The following is a 23,284-nucleotide window of genomic DNA, read 5'->3' on the forward strand; positions in this document are numbered from 1 at the left end:
AGGTAGCTTCTGCAACTGGAACCCCGCTGCTGCACAGATTCCTCTAACTAGGTTCCTTGTTCTCTCCTTGTTTTTGTTTTTTTTTTTACTCTGAGAACAAATAAAGATACATAGAAACCAATACTTTCCTTTGGTGCAGAGGTTCAGGTTCTAGAAGCGCAGGCCGCATGGCAGATCCGAAGAGAGCCAAATCACTGGCTATATATCAGTCTTCTTTCGCCAAACTTTAGCAACCCAGCTCAGGATAAACCGTATAAAAAGGATGCTTCCCTACTCCACAGGGCTTGCAGTGCAGATCCACTAGATTCCACCACTGTCTCATGGGGGATAAGGTCTGGTGGGGAGTGGGGGCAAGCTGGGTGTTTGAATATTGTTCTTCCTGCATTCTGTAGTTAAGTGTGGTGGTAATTTCAGCTTTAGAAAAAGTGTTATCTTTGTTTAGCATTATAATTGAAAATATCTTAATAAACATTTAATTTAATAAAATAATCCATCAGTAGCTCTCCTCTGTTAGCAAGGTGAGGCCATGAGTCCTTCCTCAGCTCAAGAGCCCCCATCTGCTATGCCAAAAGACCCAAAGCTCAAGACCAGTCAGAGCAGCTTGATTTACATACTGGACGTCAGTATTTGCTGAGAACAAAGACAACAAACTCTATTGATATCAAAGCAGCAACTGAACATCATTAGCAAACTCAGACTATTAAGAATCTAGTGATCTCAAACATCTATTTTTCCATATTTCATTCAGTCTGCCTGCAGTAATGCTATAATGCACTGTCTGGGTTACTTGCTGTTCTTAGCCAAGAGCCCAAGGGGTTCTGTTACCTGTGCAATATCAGTTACATCAACAAAGTCTGTTCCTGGAAACTCAGTACATTCCTCTTCATGCTGACCAGGTTCTGGAGTCTTAAAAACAGGTTGAAAAATAATGTTAGATTTCTTTAAATATATATATTTTTGAGTAAAACGTTATATACTTGCATACTCATTTCCAAAGGCATTATTAGTCTGTTAGACTAGTAAGGTTTTATTAAAAACTCATCTGTTTAAAGTTGGCCTACTTTTAAACTAAATTACCTTAAAATCAGGCCAGTCCCCACTATTGTTTGTCATTATCTTTTTTTGATTTTATGATACCGTGAATTCTTATTTGTGTTTTAGAATTATGTACGTTTAGCTTTGTAAATTGCTTAGGGGTGAATTTTAAAAGCCCAGCACACACCAAAGCCAGGAGATATGCGCAGATGTCAGGTCGGTGCGCACCGCGTGGATTTTAAAAGGCGCCCACAAAAAGGAGCAAGACATGGACATGGGCGTGATCTAGGCAGAGCATGGCGTTTCAGGATTTAAGAATGAAACCAGTGCGTAAATACATGCACAAGCATGCGCCGGGGTCCCCTACTGCATAACATTATTTCTGCTAAGGCTGGCATTAAGTCTTAAAACAAAACAAAAAAAAAACTAGGCTAGTCAGCAGGGTTTTAAAGGTAGGGACTAACAGGATAAACGGGAGGCTCATTAACCAGGAGGGTTAGGAAGTTCTATTTGCCTGGGCAAACTGGGGAAACTGGTAATTGTGTCGGTGCACGTCTATTAAAATCCCCCCCACTTATGCGATAGAGGTGGCGTTTGTATGCGTTCATATCAAATTATGCGCACATGTAGGTGCCTACAGCCTATTTTATACCACGCGCGCATAATATGGCCACGCACTTTGGCGCAAGCCAACATACACTTGAACATGTGCACCCGCGCGACTGTTTCAAAGTTACTGTCCCTGTGCTTTGCATGTAAGCAAGTAATAAATCTCAATAAAGATAAAAAGATTATTTTTTGCTGTCTGTCTCTGCCCAGAGAGTACTGTGCAATCTATAATGCCAACTAGCCAAAGGTTAGGAAGAAAGCCTTAAGTGAATCTGGATCCTTCAAAGCTTCAGCTCCAACTACAGAGATCACCCAAGTCATAGGAGTCCATAAGAAAATTATTCCTTACCTGCTAATTTTCGTTCCTGTAATACCACGGATCAGTCCAGACCGTGGGTTATGCCTCCCTTCCAGCAGATGGAGACAGAAGAAAACTTGCGAGGCGCCCGCTATTACCCTAGCGTGCACTCTGTGTCCCTTCAGTATTAAGAATATCAAAGCAGAACAAACACAGAACTAACTGGTGAATGGATCAAGCAAAAAATCCCAACTGATCAGGGAACTATATACATGTTGTCGTCAAGCCATATAGTTTCTGTAGGTCACAACTTGCAAATGCAAATCCCGAAACCTTCGAGAATCCTTGCAGCTTCTTAGTAACGACATCGAGCTGGCTGGCTATACTGAAAGAGAACATTGTTCAAGCATGAAAAACCCCTGGGTGGGCATCCGGACTGATCCGTGGTACTAGGGGGAACGAAAATTAGCAGGTAAGGAATAATTTTCTTTTCCCTGTACATAACCCAGATCAGTCCAGACCGTGGGATGTACCAGAGCTTCCCTAGATAGGGTGGGCCCCAGATAGCCCTGCTCGAATGACCTGATTGCCAAACGAACCCAACCCCAGTGGTCTGAGATTTAAACGATAATGACGCGCGAAGGTATGTAGTGACTTCCATGTAGCTGCTCTGCAAATTTCCTGAGGAGACACTGCCTGACTTTCCGCCCAGGAAGTCGCCTGAAAACGGAATGAATGCGCTTTAATACCCTCCGGAGGACGCTTACCCGAGCCAATATACGAGGCAACAATAACTTCTTTCAACCAGCGAGCTATAGTGGTCTTTGAGGCCTGGTGTCCTTTCTTGGGGCCACCCCAGAGGACAAGCAGGTGGTCCGAAAAACAGAAACCGTTTGTGACCTCCAGGTAAAGCATGCTTAACATCAAGCCGCTGCAGCTCCCTGGAGACTTCTTGAAATGCTAGGAGCTCCACTGATTGATTAACATAAAGGCGGACACCACTGTCGGGAGAAAAGATGGCACTGTGGTCAGGGTGACACCCAAATCCGTGAAGCGCAGATTGGGCTCTCTACAAGATAATGCCTGTAGTTCCGAAATTCTGCAGGCTGAAGAAATAGACACTAGGAACACTGTCTTCAGAGTTAAATCTGAGCGTAGAATTCTTCAGCGGCTCAAAGGGTGGCCCACACAGAGCCCGTGGCACCAGATTAAGATTCCACGAAGGACACAGGGCACGGACCGGAGGTCTCAAGTGCTTTACACCTTTCAAAAAGCGGATGATCTCCGGATGTGACGCCCCATCCATACGCCCTACGAGTGAACCAAGGGCTACTACCTGAACCCGAAGAGAATTGTATGCCAAACCCTTGCCTAGACCGCTCTGCAGGAAAGAAAGAATCTGAACCATAGACGCCCGAGGAGGAGCAATCCCCCTGGACTCACACCAGGAGTCAAACACCTTCCATATTCGCACATAAAAAATGGAGGTGGAAGTTTTCCTGGCCTGCAAAAGCATAGAGATGACTTCCTCTGGATAGCCTCTTTGTCTCAGCCATCTCCTTTCAAAAGCCAGGCCACAAGACAGAAGCGATCGGCCCGGTCAAAAAATACGGGACCCTGACGAAGGAGCCGAGGAAGGTGACCCAGACGAAGCGGACCGTCCACTGCTAGATTCACGAGATCCGCAAACCACGGCCTTCTTGGCCACTCTGGCGCCACGAGAATCACCGCTCCGCGGTGGACTTCTATTCTCCATAGGACCTTTCCCACCAGAGGCCATGGGGGAAACACGTAAAGTAGAATGTCGTGAGACCAGGACAGCACCAGAGCATCCACTCCTTCCGCCCCGTGCTCTCTTCTGCGACTGAAAAAGCGGGGTGCCTTCGCATTCATTAGAGTGGCCATCAAGTCGAGATGAGGAGACCCCCACCGCCGGATCAGAAGTGACATTGCTTCTCTGGATAGTTCCCACTCTCCGGGATCCAACCTCTGCCCACTTAAGAAATCCGCTTGCACATTGTCCACTCCCGCTATATGGGAAGCCGCTAGACGCATTAAGTGATGCTCCGCCCTTGTCATAAGCTTGTCCATCTCCCGAGAGACGTGCCGACTTTTCGTTCCCCCTTGCCAACTGATGTATGCCACTGTGGTAGCATTGTCTGATTGGTGTGCGGCATGCCTGTGCGGATTCTAAGGGAGAAACCACTTCAGGGCCAGACAAACTGCCCGGGTCTCCAGCCGATTGATCGGCCATTTCGCTTGCTCCGAGGACCAGTGGCCCTGAGCCGCCTGAGTTTGACACACCATCCCCGAGGTGGAGGGCATCCATGGTGACGACCACCCACTGCGGCACCTCCAAGTCTATTCCGCTGAGCAAATGATCCAGACTGAGCCACCAGCCTAGGCCGTCCTTGGCCAGATCCAGGAGCGGCAAGGGAGCTTGGAACTCCTGCAACACCGGTTTCCAATGGGAGAGCAATACTCTCTGTAAAGGTTGCATTTGCGCAAAAGCCCAGGGTACCAAGTCTATGGTGGATGCCATTGAGCCTAGAACTTGGAGATAATCCTATGCCATGGGAAGTGGCAGGCGCTGGAAACGTATCTGAGAAATGATATTGAGCGCCCGGTCCTGGTGCAGGAACACTTTGCCCACACTAGTGTCGAAATGAGCTCGGTGCCCAGCAGCTGCTGGGCACCGAGCAGCTGCTGTACCCATCTCAGCCCTGCTCTTTGCATTAGAGAGCTGCAGACCACTGCTCTGACCCTCAAGGCTGACTGCTCAAAAATTCTCTTGAGGTAGACTTCTAGTTTTCGGTCCTGTAGGTCACGCAAAGCTGTTCCTCCTGTCACAGGGATGGTGTCCTCTTAGTGACCGCCAACACAGATGCGTCTACCTTTGGAACTTTGAGAAGTTCTAAGAATTCCTCCGGAAGAGGATAGAGCTTATCCATAGTTCGCCCCACTCGCAGGCTCGAGTCAGGAGAATCCCACTCTCTGGACAGGATCTGCAGTAACAGGAGTGAAAAGGGAAAGATTTTGCAAGGGGACGTAGTCCCGCTAGAACAGGATCCCCTTTGGACACTCCTGTATTTGTGTCTGGTGGATCCTGAGGCGCATCAATATCCAACTCCGATAGCACATGGGGAATAAGCGCTTCCAGCTCATCCCTTTTAAAAAGATGCAAGACCCTGGGATCATCCCCCTCCACGTGCATACCGGACGCAGCCGGATCGACAGGAGACGGGTCCAGCAAGCTTGGTCTGGGGACTATTCAAACCTGAGTAGAGCCTGAAGGAGTCCCCGAAACATCCTGGGAACCATCAAATTTGCTTACCTTAGGGGGAGGGGGCACAGAATGCACGCTATCCTGCTGATACATACGGGCCAGGTAAGCATTATGGGGTAGATTTTCAGAGCCCTGCTCGCCTAAATCCGCCCAAAACCGGGCGGATTTAGGCGAGCAGGGCCCTGCGCGCCGGGAAGCCTATTTTACATAGGCCTCCCGGCGCGCGCAGAGCCACGGGACTCGCGTAAGTCCCGGGGTTCTCGGAGGGGGGCGTGTCGGGGGCGTGTCGGGGGGGCGGGCCCGGTCGTCGCGGCGTTCCGGGGGCGTGTCGGCAGCGTTTTGGGGGCGGGTACGGGGGCGTGGCTACGGCCCGGGGGCGTGGCCGCGCCCTCCGTACCCGCCCCCAGGTCGCGGCCCGGCGCGCAGCAGGCCCGCTGGCGCGCGGGGATTTACGTCTCCCTCCGGGAGGCGTAAATCCCCCGACAAAGGTAAGGGGGGGGTGTAGACAGGGCCGGGCGGGTGGGTTAGGTAGGGGAAGGGAGGGGAAGGTGAGGGGAGGGCAAAGGAAAGTTCCCTCCAAGGCCGCTCCGATTTCGGAGCGGCCTTGGAGGGAACGGGGGGAGGCAGCGCGGCTCGGCGCGCGCAGGCTATACAAAATCGATAGCCTTGCGCGCGCCGATCCAGGATTTTAGTGGATACGCGCGGCTCCGCGCGTATCTACTAAAATCCAGCGTACTTTTGCTTGAGTCTGATGCGCAAGCAAAAGTAGGCTGATCGCGCTTCTTTTAAAATCTACCCCTATGCATCTGGAGGTGCAAAGGAACTGTGTCCTGAATCTGCCCCCGCGGCTGAGGGGTCCCCAAGGGGGTCCACGGGACTCAAAACGGGCGGGGGCAGAGAGAAAAATCGGCATCGGGGTTGCCCTGTGGATGCGCTGTAGCAGCCGCATCTGAATTCAAGATGACCGCCGTTCCCGCACTTGGCGGGAATGGAGCTGACCTCCCCCCCCCCCCGAGGAAGGACGGACTGGAGAGTTAATTCCTGGCCGACTAACCACCCTTGATGAGCCCTCCCCGCTGGGGAGGCATCTAGTACAAATACCCTTGCGGGAGAGCCACATCCCGGGTTCCCCGCAAACTGAGCATCACGTCCCACGCGGCATGGGGGGAGGAAAACAGCTGAGTCGCTGACTGAAACGTGCCCCCGAAACGGTCCCTGGCAGTCGCAGAGAAAACAAACAAAACAAAAAAAAAAACCGGAGTCGACTATTTCCTAATGACCGCAATAACTTGGTCTTAGCTCTTTTATTTAAAAAAAAAAAAAAAAGTGAGGAATGACACCTCTCAGCACACACAGCCCCAAGGAATGTCACCTCTCAGGTCAGTCGGTCTTAGGGTAGGGGGAGCGGCTGGACCACCAGCTTGCACCCTTAGGAGCCAGGAACAGAGAAACTTAAAAGAACCAGGACCTACCTGAGAAATAAATGCCTATTCTCAAGACCAGGTACAAATGCAAGCTGTAAATCAGGCAATTTAAAAGAATTCTATCACTTTCCTGTGAAATTTATTTTATTTATTTATTTAATTTTATATACCGGCAACCGTTTGCACATCGTGCCGGTTTACAGATAACTTAAAAAAAGGATATATATAGGCAAAGCCTTTACAAGGAACATTGTGTAACCTAGAACATAGTAACAGATCAATAACTAAATAAATAGGGGAGGGAGGGGAGGGGGTGGTCGAGACAAAGGGGGGGGCAGGGGGGGTGAAGACGGAAACGTGAGGAGAAAATATGTACAGGGAAACAATGAACAAGTGGTATGTACATAGGTTGTGTGCAACATTTGAAAATGCGCAAGGGCAACAGTGAAAGGGGTAAAAAGATATGTACGGTGCTAATAAGAGATAGATTATTGTGTGGATGATAAGTGAGGGGTTTGTGGTTGTCTTGAGGGGATGGGTGTAGGTCCTGTGGTAGGGGTGTTAGTACTAGTACTAGATGGAGGTTGGGTTAAGGTGTTTATAGGTGGTGAAGGTGATTGGGGGTATGCTTGGAGGAAGAGCCAGGTTTTGAGTTTCTTTTTAAAGGTGATCCATTCAAAAGAAACAAGCACTGTGAAAGGAAAGGGAAAAGAAAAATTATCTTCCTAACTTTCCTTGAAAGCAATTTGAAATTTAAGTGGGAACCGCAGGTTTAACAGCCTTCATCTGCTGGAGACGGAAGAAAAAGATCTAGGCATCATAGTGGATAATACTTTAAAATCGTCAGCTCAGTGTGCTGCAGCAGTCAAAAAAGCAAATAGAAAGTTAAGAAATATTAGGAAGGGAATGGTTAATAGAACGGAAAATGTCATAATGCCTCTATATCGCTCCATGGTGAGACCGCACCTTGAATACTGTGAACAATTCTGGTCACTGCATCTCAAAAAAGATATAGTTGCGATGGAGAAGGTACAGAGAAGGGCAACCAAAATGATAAAGGGGATGGAACAGCTCCCCTATGAAGAAAGGCTAAAGAGGTTAGGATTGTTCAGCTTGGAGAAGAGACAGCTGAGGGGGGATATGATAGAGGTCTTTAAGATCATGAGAGGTCTTGAACAAATAGACGTGACTCGGTTATTTACACTTTCGAATAATAGAAGGACCAGGGAGCATTCCATGAAGTTAGCAAGTAACACATTTAAGACTAATCGGAGAAAATTCTTTTTCACTCAACGCACAATAAAGCTCTGGAATTTGTTGCCAGAGGATGTGGTTAGTGCAGTTAGTGTAGCTGAGTTCAAAAAAGGTTTGGATAAGTTCTTGGAGGAGAAGTCCATTAATGGCTGTTAATCAATTTTACTTAGGGAATAGCCACTGCTATTAATTGCATCAGTAGCATGGGATCTTCTTGGTGTTTGGGTAATTGCCAGGTTCTTGTGGCCTGGTTTTGGCCTCTGTTGGAAACAGGATGCTGGGCTTGATGGACCCTTGGTCTGACCCAGCATGGCAATTTCTTATGTTCTTAAGGGACGCAGAGGGCGTTCTAGGGTAGTAGCGGGCGCCTCACAAGTTTTCTTCTGTCTCCATCTGCTGGAAGGGAGGCATAACGCATGGTCTGGACTGATCCGGGTACATACAGGGAACAGCATTTTTCCGTAGAGCTTATATCTTAAAGGACATGCCAAAGCCCTGTCATCTTCCCTGGGCACTGGACCCAAACCTACAGTGTTTGGGTCCGGTACATTGTCTGGGCAGTACTATTGCAAAGTAGCCAAGCTGGCAGAAAATTGAACTGTAACAGTCAGTTTAACAAAGCAATCTGGTGTTGTCATCTCCAGTGTTATCAATCTGAATTTTAGTCCAAATATCAGGAAAAGAACACTTCCCCTTAACTCAGCTAAAGATACGCGATTGTAGCTAGCTTAGGGATGGACATTTTTCAGACAACCTGTTTACCTGGGTGAACAGCTTTTGAAAAACGCTAATTCCAGGGTACTGAATTATTTTATGTGGTTGCAAATTGACAAAAATAGAAGTAATCCCAGCAGAGGCTAAGTACCACTATTGGCAGGGGGTTTCACTCTGAGTAATTTATTTTTAAGCCAGGAGCAATAAGGTCATGTGAAGCCTGCACATGACAAATGCAAAACAGATCAACTAAGATTAATCTGTTGTACTCAGCAAAATAGTAAGCATCACAGTAGTCATATTATATATACATACATACATACATACACACACACATATATACACATAGTGTACTAAGAATACATTTTTTCCTAAAAATTGTTAGTAAAATTGACAGATTAGTGGTCCATTTTTCTTATTAGTACAGTGTAATTTCAGAATACTTTAGTATATGTTTTGCCTTTTGTTATTTTCTACTACATGCACCCACACATATATAGAGATAAAGATATTGATATCTATGTATCTGTGTATGTAACTATGTATATCTAAATCTTTATCTCTCTATATATATATCTCTATCTCTGTTTGCTGGTAACCTGGTGGGGATGTGCATGCGCTCCGCAACACATATGCGCTCCCTGACACTAACCACCAAATTAGAAAAAAAAACAAAAAAACAATACCGATCCTGGTTCAGGCCCCCACCACCAAGCCCACTTATGTGAAGGAACCCCGGCTCCCAGGACTTCCCACCAACCTCTCTCTCTACCCTAGCCCTTATGTAATCTCAGTTCTACAGGGCTTCCCAAAGGCAGGAGATATCCCCTGCCACTCCTGCCCCTTCCCTGGCTTAGGAAAATGGCTGCTGGTCAACCCGAGGCCTGGTACCATTATGTTATATGGCAGAATCTGTTGTACATCATAATGGTGCCTGGCCTCGGGTTGACTGGGGCCATTTTGCTAAGCCAGAGGACTGGGACAGAAATGATAGGGTGATAGGCTTTGCATATACGCGTGCACACACAGGTCGTCAGCTCTGCGCACAAGAAATCCTGATATTATTTGCATTATATTGCCTGTTAGCACACAAATTTGAACGCCGCTTATAAAAAGTTGCACAAAAGCAAAATTAACAAGCATGCAGCCTTTCAAATATTAGAGGTTACACTGGCATGGACCCATAATTTGGTAAGGTCTGCAATGGGGAGGGGTTATTGTGAGGGGTTCAATGGGCAAGGTAATTTATTTCCCTCTGGTTTTTAAGGACTTTTTTTTTTGGATGTTTAATGTTATTTCATTTTGGATATTGGGAAGGGGGGCTGGCGCAAGGGGTTGGGCATGTGCAGGAGATGAGTGGGAGAAAGGGGGGGCAGTCAAGAGTATGCTGGATCTGGGCTGGGGGGTGAAATGTGCTAGGTTTGGATTAGGGAAGGGGATCGAGAATGTACTGAGGACACACTGGACAGGGGATAAGGGAGTGCTGGCATCAGGCTGAAGCAGGGGATCAGGATGTGCTTGGATTAGGCCAGTGAGAGAGGGAAAAAAGGGGGGTGGGGGGGGCCAGGGTTGTGCTGGGGTTGAGCTGGGAAGGGGAAGGTCAGAGTCAGGGTATGCTGGGATCCAGATGGGAAGGGGGGAGGAGGGGATCAGAGTATGCTAGGGCCGGCTGGGCATGGAGAATCATAGTGTGCAGGGTCTGAACTAGAAAACAGAGGTGAGTAGTGTTGTGATCGAGATGGAGGAGTGGGTTAGGATGTGCTGAGGAGGGGGATCAGAATGTACTGGGCACAGGCTGAGATCAAGCTGAGGAGAAAGGAAGGAAGTGCTGGGACCTCCAGGAAATGTAATGGGTTTCAGCTAGTTTTCCTATCCTCTATCCATTTCTAGGTGTCAAGAATCAAGCAGCCATGGTTTCACCATGGTGTTTGTGACCTTTTCTTCCTGGCAGAACCAACAGCAGAGGTTTATCATTGCCCTCTGCAGCCAACAGTACTCATTCTTCCCTGGTGGTGTCCATCCAGTTATGAGCCAAGCCTGATTCTGCTTTATCTTCTGTGATTTAATCAGTCAAAATCTCCTAGGCTAGTGTTACTGGAGGCAAGTGTGATGAACTCATTTCTAACTGATTACTATATAATATGAAATTGCAGCAATAATTAATACTTACAAAAAACAGTGAACTACATTCTAGTGCATACCTGTAGGACAGTCTCTTCTGGAGCAGGCGGAGGCAGTCTTACTACTGGGCTCAGAGACCTCTCACTGAGACTTGCACTGTCACTCCCAACGCTGTCAATATCCACATTTGGCAGCACCTACAAAGAGACATCAGATACTGAAACATCCTGCTTCTCCTTCACCGTACAGCTGAGTCCACTCGTTCCAAAGTTCAAAACTGATGGGATGCTGAGCAGATTGAGAAGCAATGGCCCGACAGACAATAACCCACGAGGAAAAGGCATTTTACAGGCTGTTAAAGACCTATCAGTCAGTCAGAAAAAGATTCAGTTGGCCCCTTTGGGTCTCACTGGTTTCATTACACCGCTGACGTATTATTCCACAAATCTGTGCCACTTTCTTCTCCTGTTCTGGATTCCTACCTGGACGGCGAGTTTGGGGGGCTCCTTCTTCTCAGACTTCATCTCCACAACAGCAACGTTGGGCTTCTTTACTGTCAGCTGTGGTTTGGGAGCAGTTGGAGGGATAGAAGTGGTGACTGTGATGGGCTGTGGTCGAGTTACAAGGACAGCAGCTGGGTGTGGTGCAACATCATCAAACTGTGATCTGCCTAACATTCATGTCAGTAATAAGAAAAGCACATTGTAGTTTACAAGATTCTTCCTGACCCATCACCATTTATTTATTTTAACAAGATTAACAGTCCAGGGCCAAATTTAAGGTCATGGCACCCATAGGCAGTGGACTAAGAGTAGGAGTTTTTACTCCCTGAAAATCAAAAAGCAGCAGGGGAAATCTCAATGTTTGCGTGCCTTCAAAATTTGGAGCCCTAGACATGTGCCTATGTCTTAATCTGATTCTCTAACGGTCTATATTTTTCAACCTCCTGGTTGTTCTTAACCATGGGCAGTGATGATCACCAATTCAAGATAAGTATACATTATAATACAGGAAAGAGCAACAGTACTATTCCTACATAATTTCCAAAAAGAAACCATACAAATTACTTCTTCAGTTAACATCTAAAATCTTCCAGGGGTAGTTTGAAGCCTTGGCTCTTTTTGCTTAGATCCACTCTCAGCTTCTCTCCTGTGTTTTCATTAGCTATAGTGACATCTAGTGGTGGGAAGGCAGTGACTACAGCAAGAAACATTTCACCCCAGTCAGGATCCAACCAAGAGCTACTGATTTTTAGCGCAATCTCATATGTTACTGCTAGCTTCTTTTCAACTGCACAGTCACTACCTAGACTGCAAAAGGCAGGCTAACAAAATTTAGCACTACTGTACTGTATATAATACTTCAGAAAAAAAAACAAACAGGGCTAAGAGGGTGATCTTTAACCAAGAAATGAGAAAGCTGGTGTCTGAAGACTGTCACTAGTATTGCTGCTTTCACCTCAGCAGTCCTGATCAGGAGACCTAAACTGAGATGATCAGAAAAACCACTGCTCTCTTCCTTCTTACCTAACGGAATAGCCATAGGGATCAGATGCCCTTCCATTGGGCCAGACATGTTGGGGTTGTTCAGGCTGAACACATACTGTGGATCCTGCTGAAGTGGTACCAATAGGGGATACTGCATTGGAGGGCTCCTTCCTATCATCTGCTGGGGGAAAGAGCCAGTCTGTGTTCTTGCAGACTTTACCTTCACACCTGGAATGGGTACAATTCATATCACAATTACACAACAATCCAGAAGATTAAGAATACTAAACACAGTGACTTCAAAGAGCTTTCAGTATTTATCATATTGTAAAAGTTTTAAACCTCCATTAATTTAGCTATAGCTTGGGTAACAACATCCTTTCAGTCATGAGCCATGCTCTAAGATAATGGAGTTTTTGCTAAGGCAGCCCTGGGCAGCCTAGAATACTAATTAAGTCAACTGCAATTTGTATATTTTGTCTCTTAAATCTTTTATATTTACGGATGTCAATATTCAAAGCCTTTAGATGAATAACTTACAAGTTATCTGTCTAAATGGCTAGTTTTTGAATACTTAGCAGGATTAAAAAAAAAAAAAAAAAAAGAGGCATTGTGGTAGTATTTTAAGAAAGTTATCTGGCTAACTTAGCCAGATAACACTGAAATTTAGCTAAGTTAGACAGTAGTTAACTTTAGACCTGCTTCAGAGTTTCTGTTAGATAATTTGTTTTATTTTTTCCATTTCTGCACTTTTGTTGCTTTGAAGTGTGTTCTGCTCTTTATTCTCTGCAGTGGGGGAATAGGATTGGGTGGAGTGAAGGGTAAGAGCTGAGAATTTTAAAACTGTGATTTTGCTTGTTGTATGCATGAGAAACAAATGTATGCTGGAATGTTAATGTTCTTATTCATGCTTATTTCACTTAGAATGTTTGAACATAACACTAATCCCAGAGCAATAAAATTATGATGCTGTGCTGGTATGGTCCCAAACCTTTGGTTCCTGGGCGTGTTGGTCCACTCTGGACCCAAAAAGACCCAAGTCCAAGTCCCTCGCACCCAGGAACTCCAGGTCTGGGTCCACACTGGTACATCATCGCAGAGACTAAGACTAGTCCCAGAAATGTAAGTTAACTGTAACCTAACGTTGACCCAGGAGTTAAATTTCCAGCATTACAAAAATGAGAGTTAAACCTTCAGGGCTTTAAATATACCTCTCTGCATTGGGAAGTAATAGCTAATGTCTTCATGAACATGGGATTTGCATGGGTGTGTGCTAATTTGTATATACATTTTTTGTGCTAAAACCCTTACTAAATCTTATATGCGTAAAAATGTGTGCTCCTAAGTACATTGGCCCTTCAGAGAGAATCAAATTATCTATCTGTGATCGTCTGCTTCCTCTGATAAGGCAGACTGAAAACTCAAGACCTGTATTAGGATCACCTAAAGGGATGGCCAGGCAGTGTCAGATTGCCTTCAGGGAAGTGGCTTCTGCACGTCTGATCAAATGCTTGTTTCTTCCTAAAAAACTATACTGAAGTCATTTTTCTTTATGAGACAACCACTTCACATATAATTTGCATTTCTCTTGGGAAAGTTAAAGCGGACAACCACAGTTTAGAGGTAGTTGAGCGGAAGAGGGCGCAGTATTGCTCAAGTCTCATTCCATGAATATTCTTTTTTCTTTTTTACTTTTTATTTAAACAAGTTGTACAACATCAGAGATAACAATTAACTCAGACCTGTTACAAAGACAAAATCCCTAATTAACAACAGAGGAACAAATAAGTAGAGAGAATGCAGTGGCCTTACATGCAGTAGTCAAAGGACTGAAAGACAAAATACATCAGTTGGAATTATCCCAGTTCCTCCAAAATTTCTCCCAAATTGCTTCATGCTTTTCTACTTTCACCCATGGTGAAATAATCGCAATGTCAAATAATTTGCTTTTTCCATTTTGATAGACAGGAAGCAATTTTCTCAAAATAAAGCGATAGTAGATGAAGATTCTTTTTGATTTCAAAAAGAGAAATTTAATCTTACCTGTTAGTTTTCTTTCCTTGAATCCTGCTAGATCAGTCCAGCCGCATGGGGGATACCTCCCTGCCGGCAGATGGAGAAAGAGAACAATTCTTTTTAATGATATCATTGCCACAATTAAGAGCGGTACAACTCGGGCACTATCAGTAAATTTAGGTCAAAGCAATGGAGTAGAAAAACCACTATATTAAAAAAAAAACCCCCCTATAAAACTCCAAAACAGGAGAGTAACTCCAACAGCAAGCCTCCTTTTGGAATTTTGCTAGAGATTAGAAGGGGAGAAGAACAGCGAACACCATACCTATAAAATCTTTGGTTTCTCTCAAGGAAAGAAACCTTTTAAAGACTAGAGGTCTCTGAATTAAGGATAAATGAATCACAGCCACTGCTAATGTGGGAAATCCCGCACATGGCCAAAACAAAATCCAGAAGTGTCTAGGCTAGAGGGGAAAAAAAAAATGATCAAATCAGCGCCCTGGATGACATCACCCATCTTGTGTAGCTGTTATGTGATGCTTGTCCATGGAGAACAACTGCCCCAAATGCTGCATTGTTCTTTAGCTTTCACATTAATTTTGTAATGCTTGATGAAAGAAATTTAACGACAACTTATATGACTGTCTGACAAATATCCTGCAGCGTAATTGCTGTAGACTCAGCCCACAAGGAAGCCTGGAATTCACCTGCAGCATCTCTGGCACCTGATTGCCCTTCTGCTGACAAAAATCAGCTCTTTGATCCAGCTCTACAAAAACAAATTAGAAGCTACCTCTCCTTTACACGGTCTACCAAAAGAGAAACGGTCTATGAGGCTTCCTACAGAAATTAGACATTTTAGATACCAGAGAAGGCTTCAATAAATATTTAAAAAGCTATAAATCTATCTTGAGTAAAACCTCCTCCTTTTTGAAAGGTCAAAAGCAAGACTATCTGGCCAAGGAGAAAGGGTGACATGATCTTGAGTAAGAAGGATTGGGCATCCAAATGGCAGATGAAATTTAATGTGGACAAGTGCAAGGTGTTACATATAGGGAAAAATAACCCTTGCTGTAGTTACACGATGTTAGATTCCATATTAGGAGCTACCACCCAGGAAAAAGATCTAGGGATCATAGTGGATAATACTTTAAAATCGTCGGCTCAGTGTGCTGCAGCAGTCAAAAAAGCAAACAGAATGTTAGGAATTATTAGGAAGGGAATGGTTAATAAAACGGAAGATGTCATGATGCCTCCATGGTGAGACCGCACCTTGAATACTGTGTACAATTCTGGTCGCCGCATCTCAAAAAAGATATAGTTGCGATGGAGAAGGTACAGAGAAGGGCAACCAAAATGATAAAGGGGATGGAACAGCTGCCCTATGAGAAAAGGCTAAAGAAGTTAGGGCTGTTCAGCTTGGAGGAGAGACGGCTGAGGGGAGATATGATAGAGGTCTTTAAGTTCATGAGAGGTCTTGAACGAGTAGATGTGAATTGGTTATTTAAACTTTCGAATAATAGAAGGACTAGGGGGCATTTCATGAAGTTAGCAAGTAGCATATTTAAGACTAATCGGAGAAAATTCTTTTCACTCAACACACAATAAAGCTCTGGAATTTGTTGCCAGAGGATGTGGTTAGTGCAGTTAGTGTAGCTGGGTTCAAAAAAGGTTCGGATAAGTTCTTGGAGGAGAAGTCCATTAACAGCTATTAATCAAGTTTACTTAGGGAATAGGCACTGCTATTAATTGCATCAGTAGCATGGGATCTTCTTAATGTTTGGATAATTGCCAGGTTCTTGTGGCCTGGTTTGGCCTTTGTTGGAAACAGGATGCTGGGCTTGATGGATCCTTGGTCTGACCCAGCATGGCAATTTCTTATGTTCTTATGAAGTCAAGCGACCACTTTATCTGAACATCCCTGGATCAACCAAGACGGGCAAGCACCTAAACAAAAATAGGATGGTTTAACCTGAGCAACCAATTGCTTCACTTCCAGTAAAGATAATGAATCAAAAACCTCCAAACTAAAAACTACCCTCTCCCCTAGGAATGACCTCATACTCCCACAGTCACCCCCCCTTATTTCTTTCATCCCCTCCACTAATGATTCAACATTTTCTTTAAAAAAAAACAAACAAAAAACTGTGCTATAATTTCACAATCCGGAATCTCATCAAAAATCAAATTTTTTGATTGAGTTCCCACCAACAATTTTACCACCCGAAATAAAGCTCTTGAGTTATAATCCACAGATTTCAAGATTTCACTCTACTCATATAATACATTTTTGCTAAAACAATTACCTTAAAATACACTGCATTTAAACCTTCGCCATAGATTCCTATCCTCTGAATTATATGTTCTATGCCATCGCCTCTCCAGGCAATAGCAACCTCTCTTAAGCTCAGCCAATTCAACTGTATACCAAGGGGAAGGAATTCTCTTCCCATTCATTCTCTCTTACTTTCCATCCTCCCTTCCTTCGAAGTTTGTTCCATCAAATCACGCCATCCTCTACTCAAACTCTCAACATCTCCCTCCATCCAACAAGCATCCACTTTCTCATAATATTTCTTAGAATCTAATTTCCCCTATTTAGAGTAGGGTACTGAAACTCCTTTACCTGGTTCTTTCTAACTAAATCCCCTAAAAAAATAGAGCTTAAGTTCATCAAAAAATGATCACTCCATAAAACTTCTTCGGTACTCCAAAATAAATTGCCATATCAGAACCAAAGACTAGATCAGAGTAAATGGTCTTTAACATGAGTCACTCCCACCACTATTTGATTCAAATCCCCTACCCTTAATATATCTAAAATGTCAGAAATCTTAAATCCTGAATTCTGAGCCTCATGTAAATTAAAATCTTCTAAAACCAAAAAAAATAGGGATATTTAGAAGCTAATACTAGTAAACCCTCCAATACCTCCTTCCCAGATACAGATAAAAAAATCAGGACGACAATGCCAAAGAAATTATAAGGGTTCCTGAAAATCCAATTTTACTAACATACATTCAGACCCTGATATCTGGTCCACAAATGTTGAGATTACTTACCTGATAATCTCCTTTTCCTTAGTGTAGACAGATGGACTCAGAACCATTCGTTCTGAGTCCATCTGGCTACACGCCAGGAAAGTCGTTTTAGTGAGAGAGTTTTCCTAAAAATAACATTCTAATTTGCATGGACTGGGAAAGAACCCTCGGGGCGACAGTGTCTGATGATCTGTCGATGGCGAAGGAGTGTGACAAGCTGGTAGCTAAGGCCAAAGGGATGCTGGGTTGCATAGAGAGGCATAACTAGCAGGAAAAATGATGCAATAATGACCCTATACAGATCATTTGTGAGGCTTCGTCTGTGTTAAAAAAGATGGAGACAGGAAGGAAGTAGTCCAGAAAAAGGCAACCAAAATGGTATGGTGTCTGCACCTAAAGAGATATGAGATAAAAGTGAAGGATCTAACTATGATTGTGCTGGAAGGGAGAAGAAACGGGGTGATATGATACAAATTTTTAAATACTTGAAAGCTATTAATAATGCACAAGAATCAATCTTTTTTCGATAGAAAGAAAACTGTAGAACAAGGACCAACATCAGGAAGTATGTCTTCACAGAAAGAGTGCTGAAAGTATGGCATGCCCTCCCCAGAGGATGTCGTGAGGACAAAGATGGCAATGAATTCAAAAGGGCATGGGATAAACACAAAGGATTCATAGTGGCTAAATGATGGAGACAGAAAAAAAGAAAACTCATGTTGACTGGGGTAACTGTAGAGAACCCTAAAAATAAAATAAAATAAAATAAATACAAAAGAGATTGCAGGGCAGGTTGGATGGATTGCTTGGGTCTTTTTCTGCTGACATTACCTGTTACTATAGGAGCACCAGCCCTCACCAGGACTTTCCCCTGAAAGACTATCTCCTGATCAGCAGACCCAGCTTCTCCAGAGGCTTCAGACGGCCTGCCAGAATCTGAAGTAGGTCTATCCAACTCTCCAGAAACAAAACAGCTGTGGCCTAAAATGGCCTCCATGATCACAGAAAGGGCCATGGCAGAGCTTCCTGACAATGAAGAGTTTCTCACCAAGATAAAGCCCAACTAAAGCCTACCCAGGAGGCTGATGATTCTCTGAGCAGCTGACAGATCCAACCGACCAGGACATCACAGTCCTATGTAAACATGGCAGAACTTGTCCCTCTACTTTTCAAATATTTTTCTTTTTACAGTGCCAGAAGAAGAGAGAGAAGATTGAAGGGGTGGGGTGGGGGGGGGGGGGTGCCTGATAGAGGAACCCCTCCAGAGTCTCCTGAAGCCTTTTTTTGGATCAACCAAGTGCCAAATGACATTGGGAGCCACCTATCTTGGCCTTCTCAACCAGAGGCTAAAGGCATCCTGGGAGCCAGGCCTGGAGCCTGTTCAACTACGGAACAATTAAAAACAATTTGTTGCCCCAGGAGCTGAAGACCTGTTCAATCATAGGAGACAGCTCAGAGTCTGCAGCCCTGGAAGTGGTACCTGAAGCTGCTCTACTAGAGTACAGCCTGAACAGCTAGGATCTAGGAGCAATGTCTCTGATTGCTTATTATCTAATCAAGCCTGATGTGAGTAATCTCAATGGCTAGAGTACCCATGGGTGTCTTGCAGGGTTCTGCCTTGAGCTCAGTGCTGCTTAACGTTAAATAAACACCCACTGGCAGAATACTTGAAGGCCTTGGGTTAGGGTACCATATTTATGCAGATAATATTCAAATTTTCATTCATCTGCAATCTACCTGGTCTGACACTGTTGCCTCTGTATCACTCTACATTTCTACCATCCAGTCATAGTTGTCTCATAGTACATTCTTCCTCAATTTACAAAAATCTGAATTTGTGTATCAGCACCCTTCTCCTGAGCAGAGACCCACGTAATTTTCAAATGACAATTTGATATTGTTGATTGTCCCCCATGTGAAAAGCCTTGGGGTATGGCTCGACTCCACACTTACATTTGGACAACAAATCAAAGCTGTTGTTAAGGCTGGATTCTTCAAACTCGGGGTACTTTGTGGTCTAAAACAACTGCTCTGTAATGACTTTTGATCTGTTGTTCAGGCACTAATCTTTCCTCTGTTGGATTATTGCAACACTGCTTAGCTGGGCTTTCCGGCTTCCTCACTGCAGCTGCTACAAAATTCTAAAGGTCGCCTTATCACTGGCAAAAATATAAGGGAACACATCACTCCCATATATATTATCTCCATTAGCTCTATTGGCAGGTACATTACAAAACAGCTGTAATGGTTTTCAAGCTACTACAACTTCTTATGAAGTCATACTCCAGCTTGCACTGTGATCTGCAGGATGGGGACTGCTAGATGTGCCACTGCCTAAAATGGCCTATTTGGATAAAATATGAGAAAAGGTTTTCTCTGTTGTGGCACCAAAGTTCTGGAACTCGCTCCCACAGGAGTTGAGACTTACCTCATCTTTCGATATTTGCTAAAAACATACTTGTTCAGGCTTGCTTATGATTAATAAGAGATGCTGTTTTTCTAAGTTATCTTTTGACACCTTATTTTTGTTCATGTGCAACTTGTATTGTTTCATGTTTTATTATATATGCACCTTTTGTAAATTGCCTAGAGCCTTGTGCACCAGGCGATCCATACATTTTAATAAAAATAAAGAAAGATAAAGCCTAGTAAAGCAGAGTTGCTTACCTGTAACAAGTATTCTCCTAGAACAGCAGGGTGTTAGTCCTAGCATGTGGATGACATCATCAGATGGAGCCCAGCATGGAAAACTTCTATCAAAGTTTCTAGAACTTTGACCAAGTGCACTGAGCATGCCCAGCATGCCACTATCCTCGCATCCACACGGGGTCCCTCTTCAATCTTGTAACATATAATTATGACAAAAAGAAAAATAACAAACCCAGTAGAAACCCAGCTCCGCAGGGTCACAGGCAGGTTTCGTGAAGACTACCATCCTACTGTCCTAGGAGAGCACCTGTTACAGGTAAGCAACTCTGCTTTATCCTAGGACAAGCAGGATGGTAGTTCTAACATGTGGGTGAATACCTAGCTACAGGCTGCTCCCACACAAACATTGTACGAACAGCACTTAACTAGGTGCCAACGGGCACAACAACCAGTGCTGTTGGAACAAGAGGAGTCATCCTGAATCAGAAAACAGGGCCTGAGGCAGGAAAAGTTGGTTTAGTTACTGAAAAGGTTTTGCCAGACCAACTGACCGAAATGGCTGTCACGTCGGCTCTCCCTGTCTAAGGTGTAATGTGAAGCAAAGCTGCAGAGGGAACTCCATGTTGCAGATTTGCAAATCTCGTCCACAGGGGCCACTCATAAGTGAGCCACCGAGGCCGCCATGGCCCGAATGGAATGAGTTTTGACATGTTGGGTCAGACCAAGGGACCATCAAGCCCAGCATCCTATTTCCAACAGAGGCCAAACTAGGCCACAAGAACCTGGCAACTACCCAAACACTAAGAAGATCCCAAGCTACTGATGCAACTAATAGCAGTGGCTATTCCCTAAGTAAACTTGATTAATAGCCGTTAATGGACTTCTCCTCCAAGAACTTATCCAAACCTTTTTTGAACCCAACTACACTAACTGCACTAACCACATCCTCTGGCAACAAATTCCAGAGCTTTATTGTGCGTTGAGTGAAAAAGAATTTTCTCAGATTAATCTTAAAGGTGTTACTTGCTAACTTCATGGAATGCCCCCTAGTCCTTCTATTATTCGAAAGTGTAAATAACCGATTCACATCTACTCGTTCAAGACCTCTCATGATCTTAAAGACCTCTATCATATCCCCCCTCAGTCGTCTCTTTTCCAAGCTGAACAGCCCTAACCTCTTCAGCCTTTCCTCATAGGGGAGCTGTTCCATCCCCTTTATCATTTTGGTTGCCCTTCTCTGTACCTTTTCCATCGCAACTATATCTTTTTTGAGATGCAGTGACCAGAATTGTACACAGTATTCAAGGTGCAGTCTCACCATGGAGCGATAAAGCAGCATTGTGACATTTTCCGTTTTATTAACCATTCCCTTCCTAATAATTCCTAACATTCTGTTTGCTTTTTTGACTGCTGTAGCACACTGAGCTGACTATTTTAAAGTATTATCCACTATGATGCCTAGATCTTTTTCCTGGGTGGTAGTTCCTAATATGGAACCTAACATCGTGTAACTACAGCAAGGGTTATTTTTCCCTATATGCAACACCTTGCACTTGTCCACATTAAATTTCATCTGCCATTTGGATGTCCAATCTTCCAGTCTTGCAAGGTCCTCCTGTAATGTATCACAATCCGCTTGTGATTTAACTATTCTGAATAATTTTGTATCGTCCGCAAATTTGATAACCTCACTCATCGTATTCCTTTCCAGATCATTTATATATATATTGAAAAGCACTGGTCCAAGTACAGATCCCTGAGGCACTCTACTGTTTACCTTTTTCCACTGACAAAATTGACCATTTAATCCTACTTTCTGCTTCCTGTCTTTTAACCAGTTTGTAATCCACGAAAGGACATCGCCTCCTATCCCATGACTTTTTAGTTTTCTTAGAAGCCTCTCATGAGGGACTTTGTCAAACGCCTTCTGAAAATCCAAATATGCTACATCTACCGGTTCACCTTTATCCACATGTTTATTAACCCCTTCAAAAAAAATGAAGCAGATTTGTTAGGCAAGACTTCCCTTGGGTAAATCCATGTTGACTATGTTCCATTAAACCATGTCTTTCTATATGCTCTACGATTTTGATCTTGAGAATAGTTTTCCACTATTTTTCCAGGCACTGAAGTCAGGCTAACTGGTCTGTAGTTACCCGGATCGCCCCTGGTGCCTTTTTTAAATATTGGCGTTACATTGGCCACCCTCCAGTCTTCAGGTACAATGGATGATTTTAATGATAGGTTACAAATTTTAACTAATAGATCAGAAATTTCATTTTTGAGTTCCTTTGGTACCCTAGGATGCATACCATCCGGTCCAGGTGATTTGCCACTCTTTAGTTTCTTGTTGTCAGGAGAAGCAAAGCGATTTACGTCCGGGGTCCCCCCAAAGATGGAAGATCCGGTCCGCTACCTCCTGCTTCAGAAACTACTCATGCAGATGGAAAGACTGAATCAGGTTATTTGCCAGCATGTTCTCCTGTCTTGGCAGGTATTCGGCTCGAAGAAAGATGCCCTGGGACAGGGCCCACGACCATATCTGGACTGCCTCCTGATAAGAGGAGAAAGGATCCCGTGCCTCGATATTTGTTCAGATATCACATTGCTACCTGATTATTGGTGTGAATGAGGACCACCTTGTTGACTAGATGATCCCAAAATGCCCAGAGGGCATATCTGATCGCCGCAGTTCCAGGAAGTTGATCTGACAGCATGCTTCCTATGGCGACAAAAGACCCTGGCTGTGAAGATCACCCACATGGGCTCCCCATGTGGGAGGCATCCTTGGTGAGTACAACCTGAGTGGGGGGAAGACTGAAATGGAACCCCCACTTCCAAGTTGGACAGAGCCATCCACCACAAGAAGGAGGCTTGAAGTGGCAAAGTGACTCAAATGCGTACCCGAAGACCCTGAGTGGCCTGGGTCCACCGTGCTCTGCGCATGTGTAGGAGAGCAAAGGGAATGACATGGACCGTCGCAGCCATATGCCCCAAGAGGCACAACACACAGTGTGCCATGACCTGGAAACTCCGAGAGATTATACCTGCAAGCGAAGCTAAGGTGATATTACTTGTGATAATTGTGGGTGGATCCTTGGACCGGTGGCACATGACCACGCCCCCGGGGGAAGATCCCGAGAGGGGCCACCAGTCAGGCTCAGAGTTGGGAGACAGACACACACTAGATCTTTTATTAGACTGTATAGTGAACCACCAGAGGTGGCAGTAGTGAGCTGAAAGAGCCCGGCTGGGCTGTAGTCCCTCAGGCACTGGAACAGTGATCCCAGGATGTCTGAGCTGTAGAGAAACTGAATATAGTGAGTAGGCAGAGTTCAGGAACAGAACCT

The 23,284-nt window shown here is 44.5% G+C and overlaps 1 protein-coding gene across 6 annotated transcripts in view; it reads right to left on the reverse strand.

Annotated features, from left to right (window-relative positions):
* KIAA0586 (KIAA0586 ortholog) overlaps positions 1-23,284 on the reverse strand; it is a 299,701-nt gene that overhangs the window by 184,173 nt on the left and 92,244 nt on the right. For 4 of the 6 annotated variants that reach the window (XM_029598205.1, XM_029598204.1, XM_029598208.1 and 1 more), the window contains exons 15-19: positions 14,272-14,331; positions 12,268-12,456; positions 11,224-11,411; positions 10,822-10,938; positions 826-906 (exon numbers count right to left, since the gene is read on the reverse strand). In XM_029598205.1, coding sequence (XP_029454065.1) covers positions 826-906; positions 10,822-10,938; positions 11,224-11,411; positions 12,268-12,456; positions 14,272-14,331 — 635 coding nt within the window. The remainder of the gene's footprint in view (positions 1-825; positions 907-10,821; positions 10,939-11,223; positions 11,412-12,267; positions 12,457-14,271; positions 14,332-23,284) is intronic. The other 2 variants (XM_029598209.1, XM_029598206.1) reach the window with 1 other exon arrangement.

The sequence above is a fragment of the Rhinatrema bivittatum genome, chromosome 4 (assembly GCF_901001135.1).
Source record: "Rhinatrema bivittatum chromosome 4, aRhiBiv1.1, whole genome shotgun sequence".
Classification (NCBI taxonomy): domain Eukaryota; kingdom Metazoa; phylum Chordata; class Amphibia; order Gymnophiona; family Rhinatrematidae; genus Rhinatrema; species Rhinatrema bivittatum.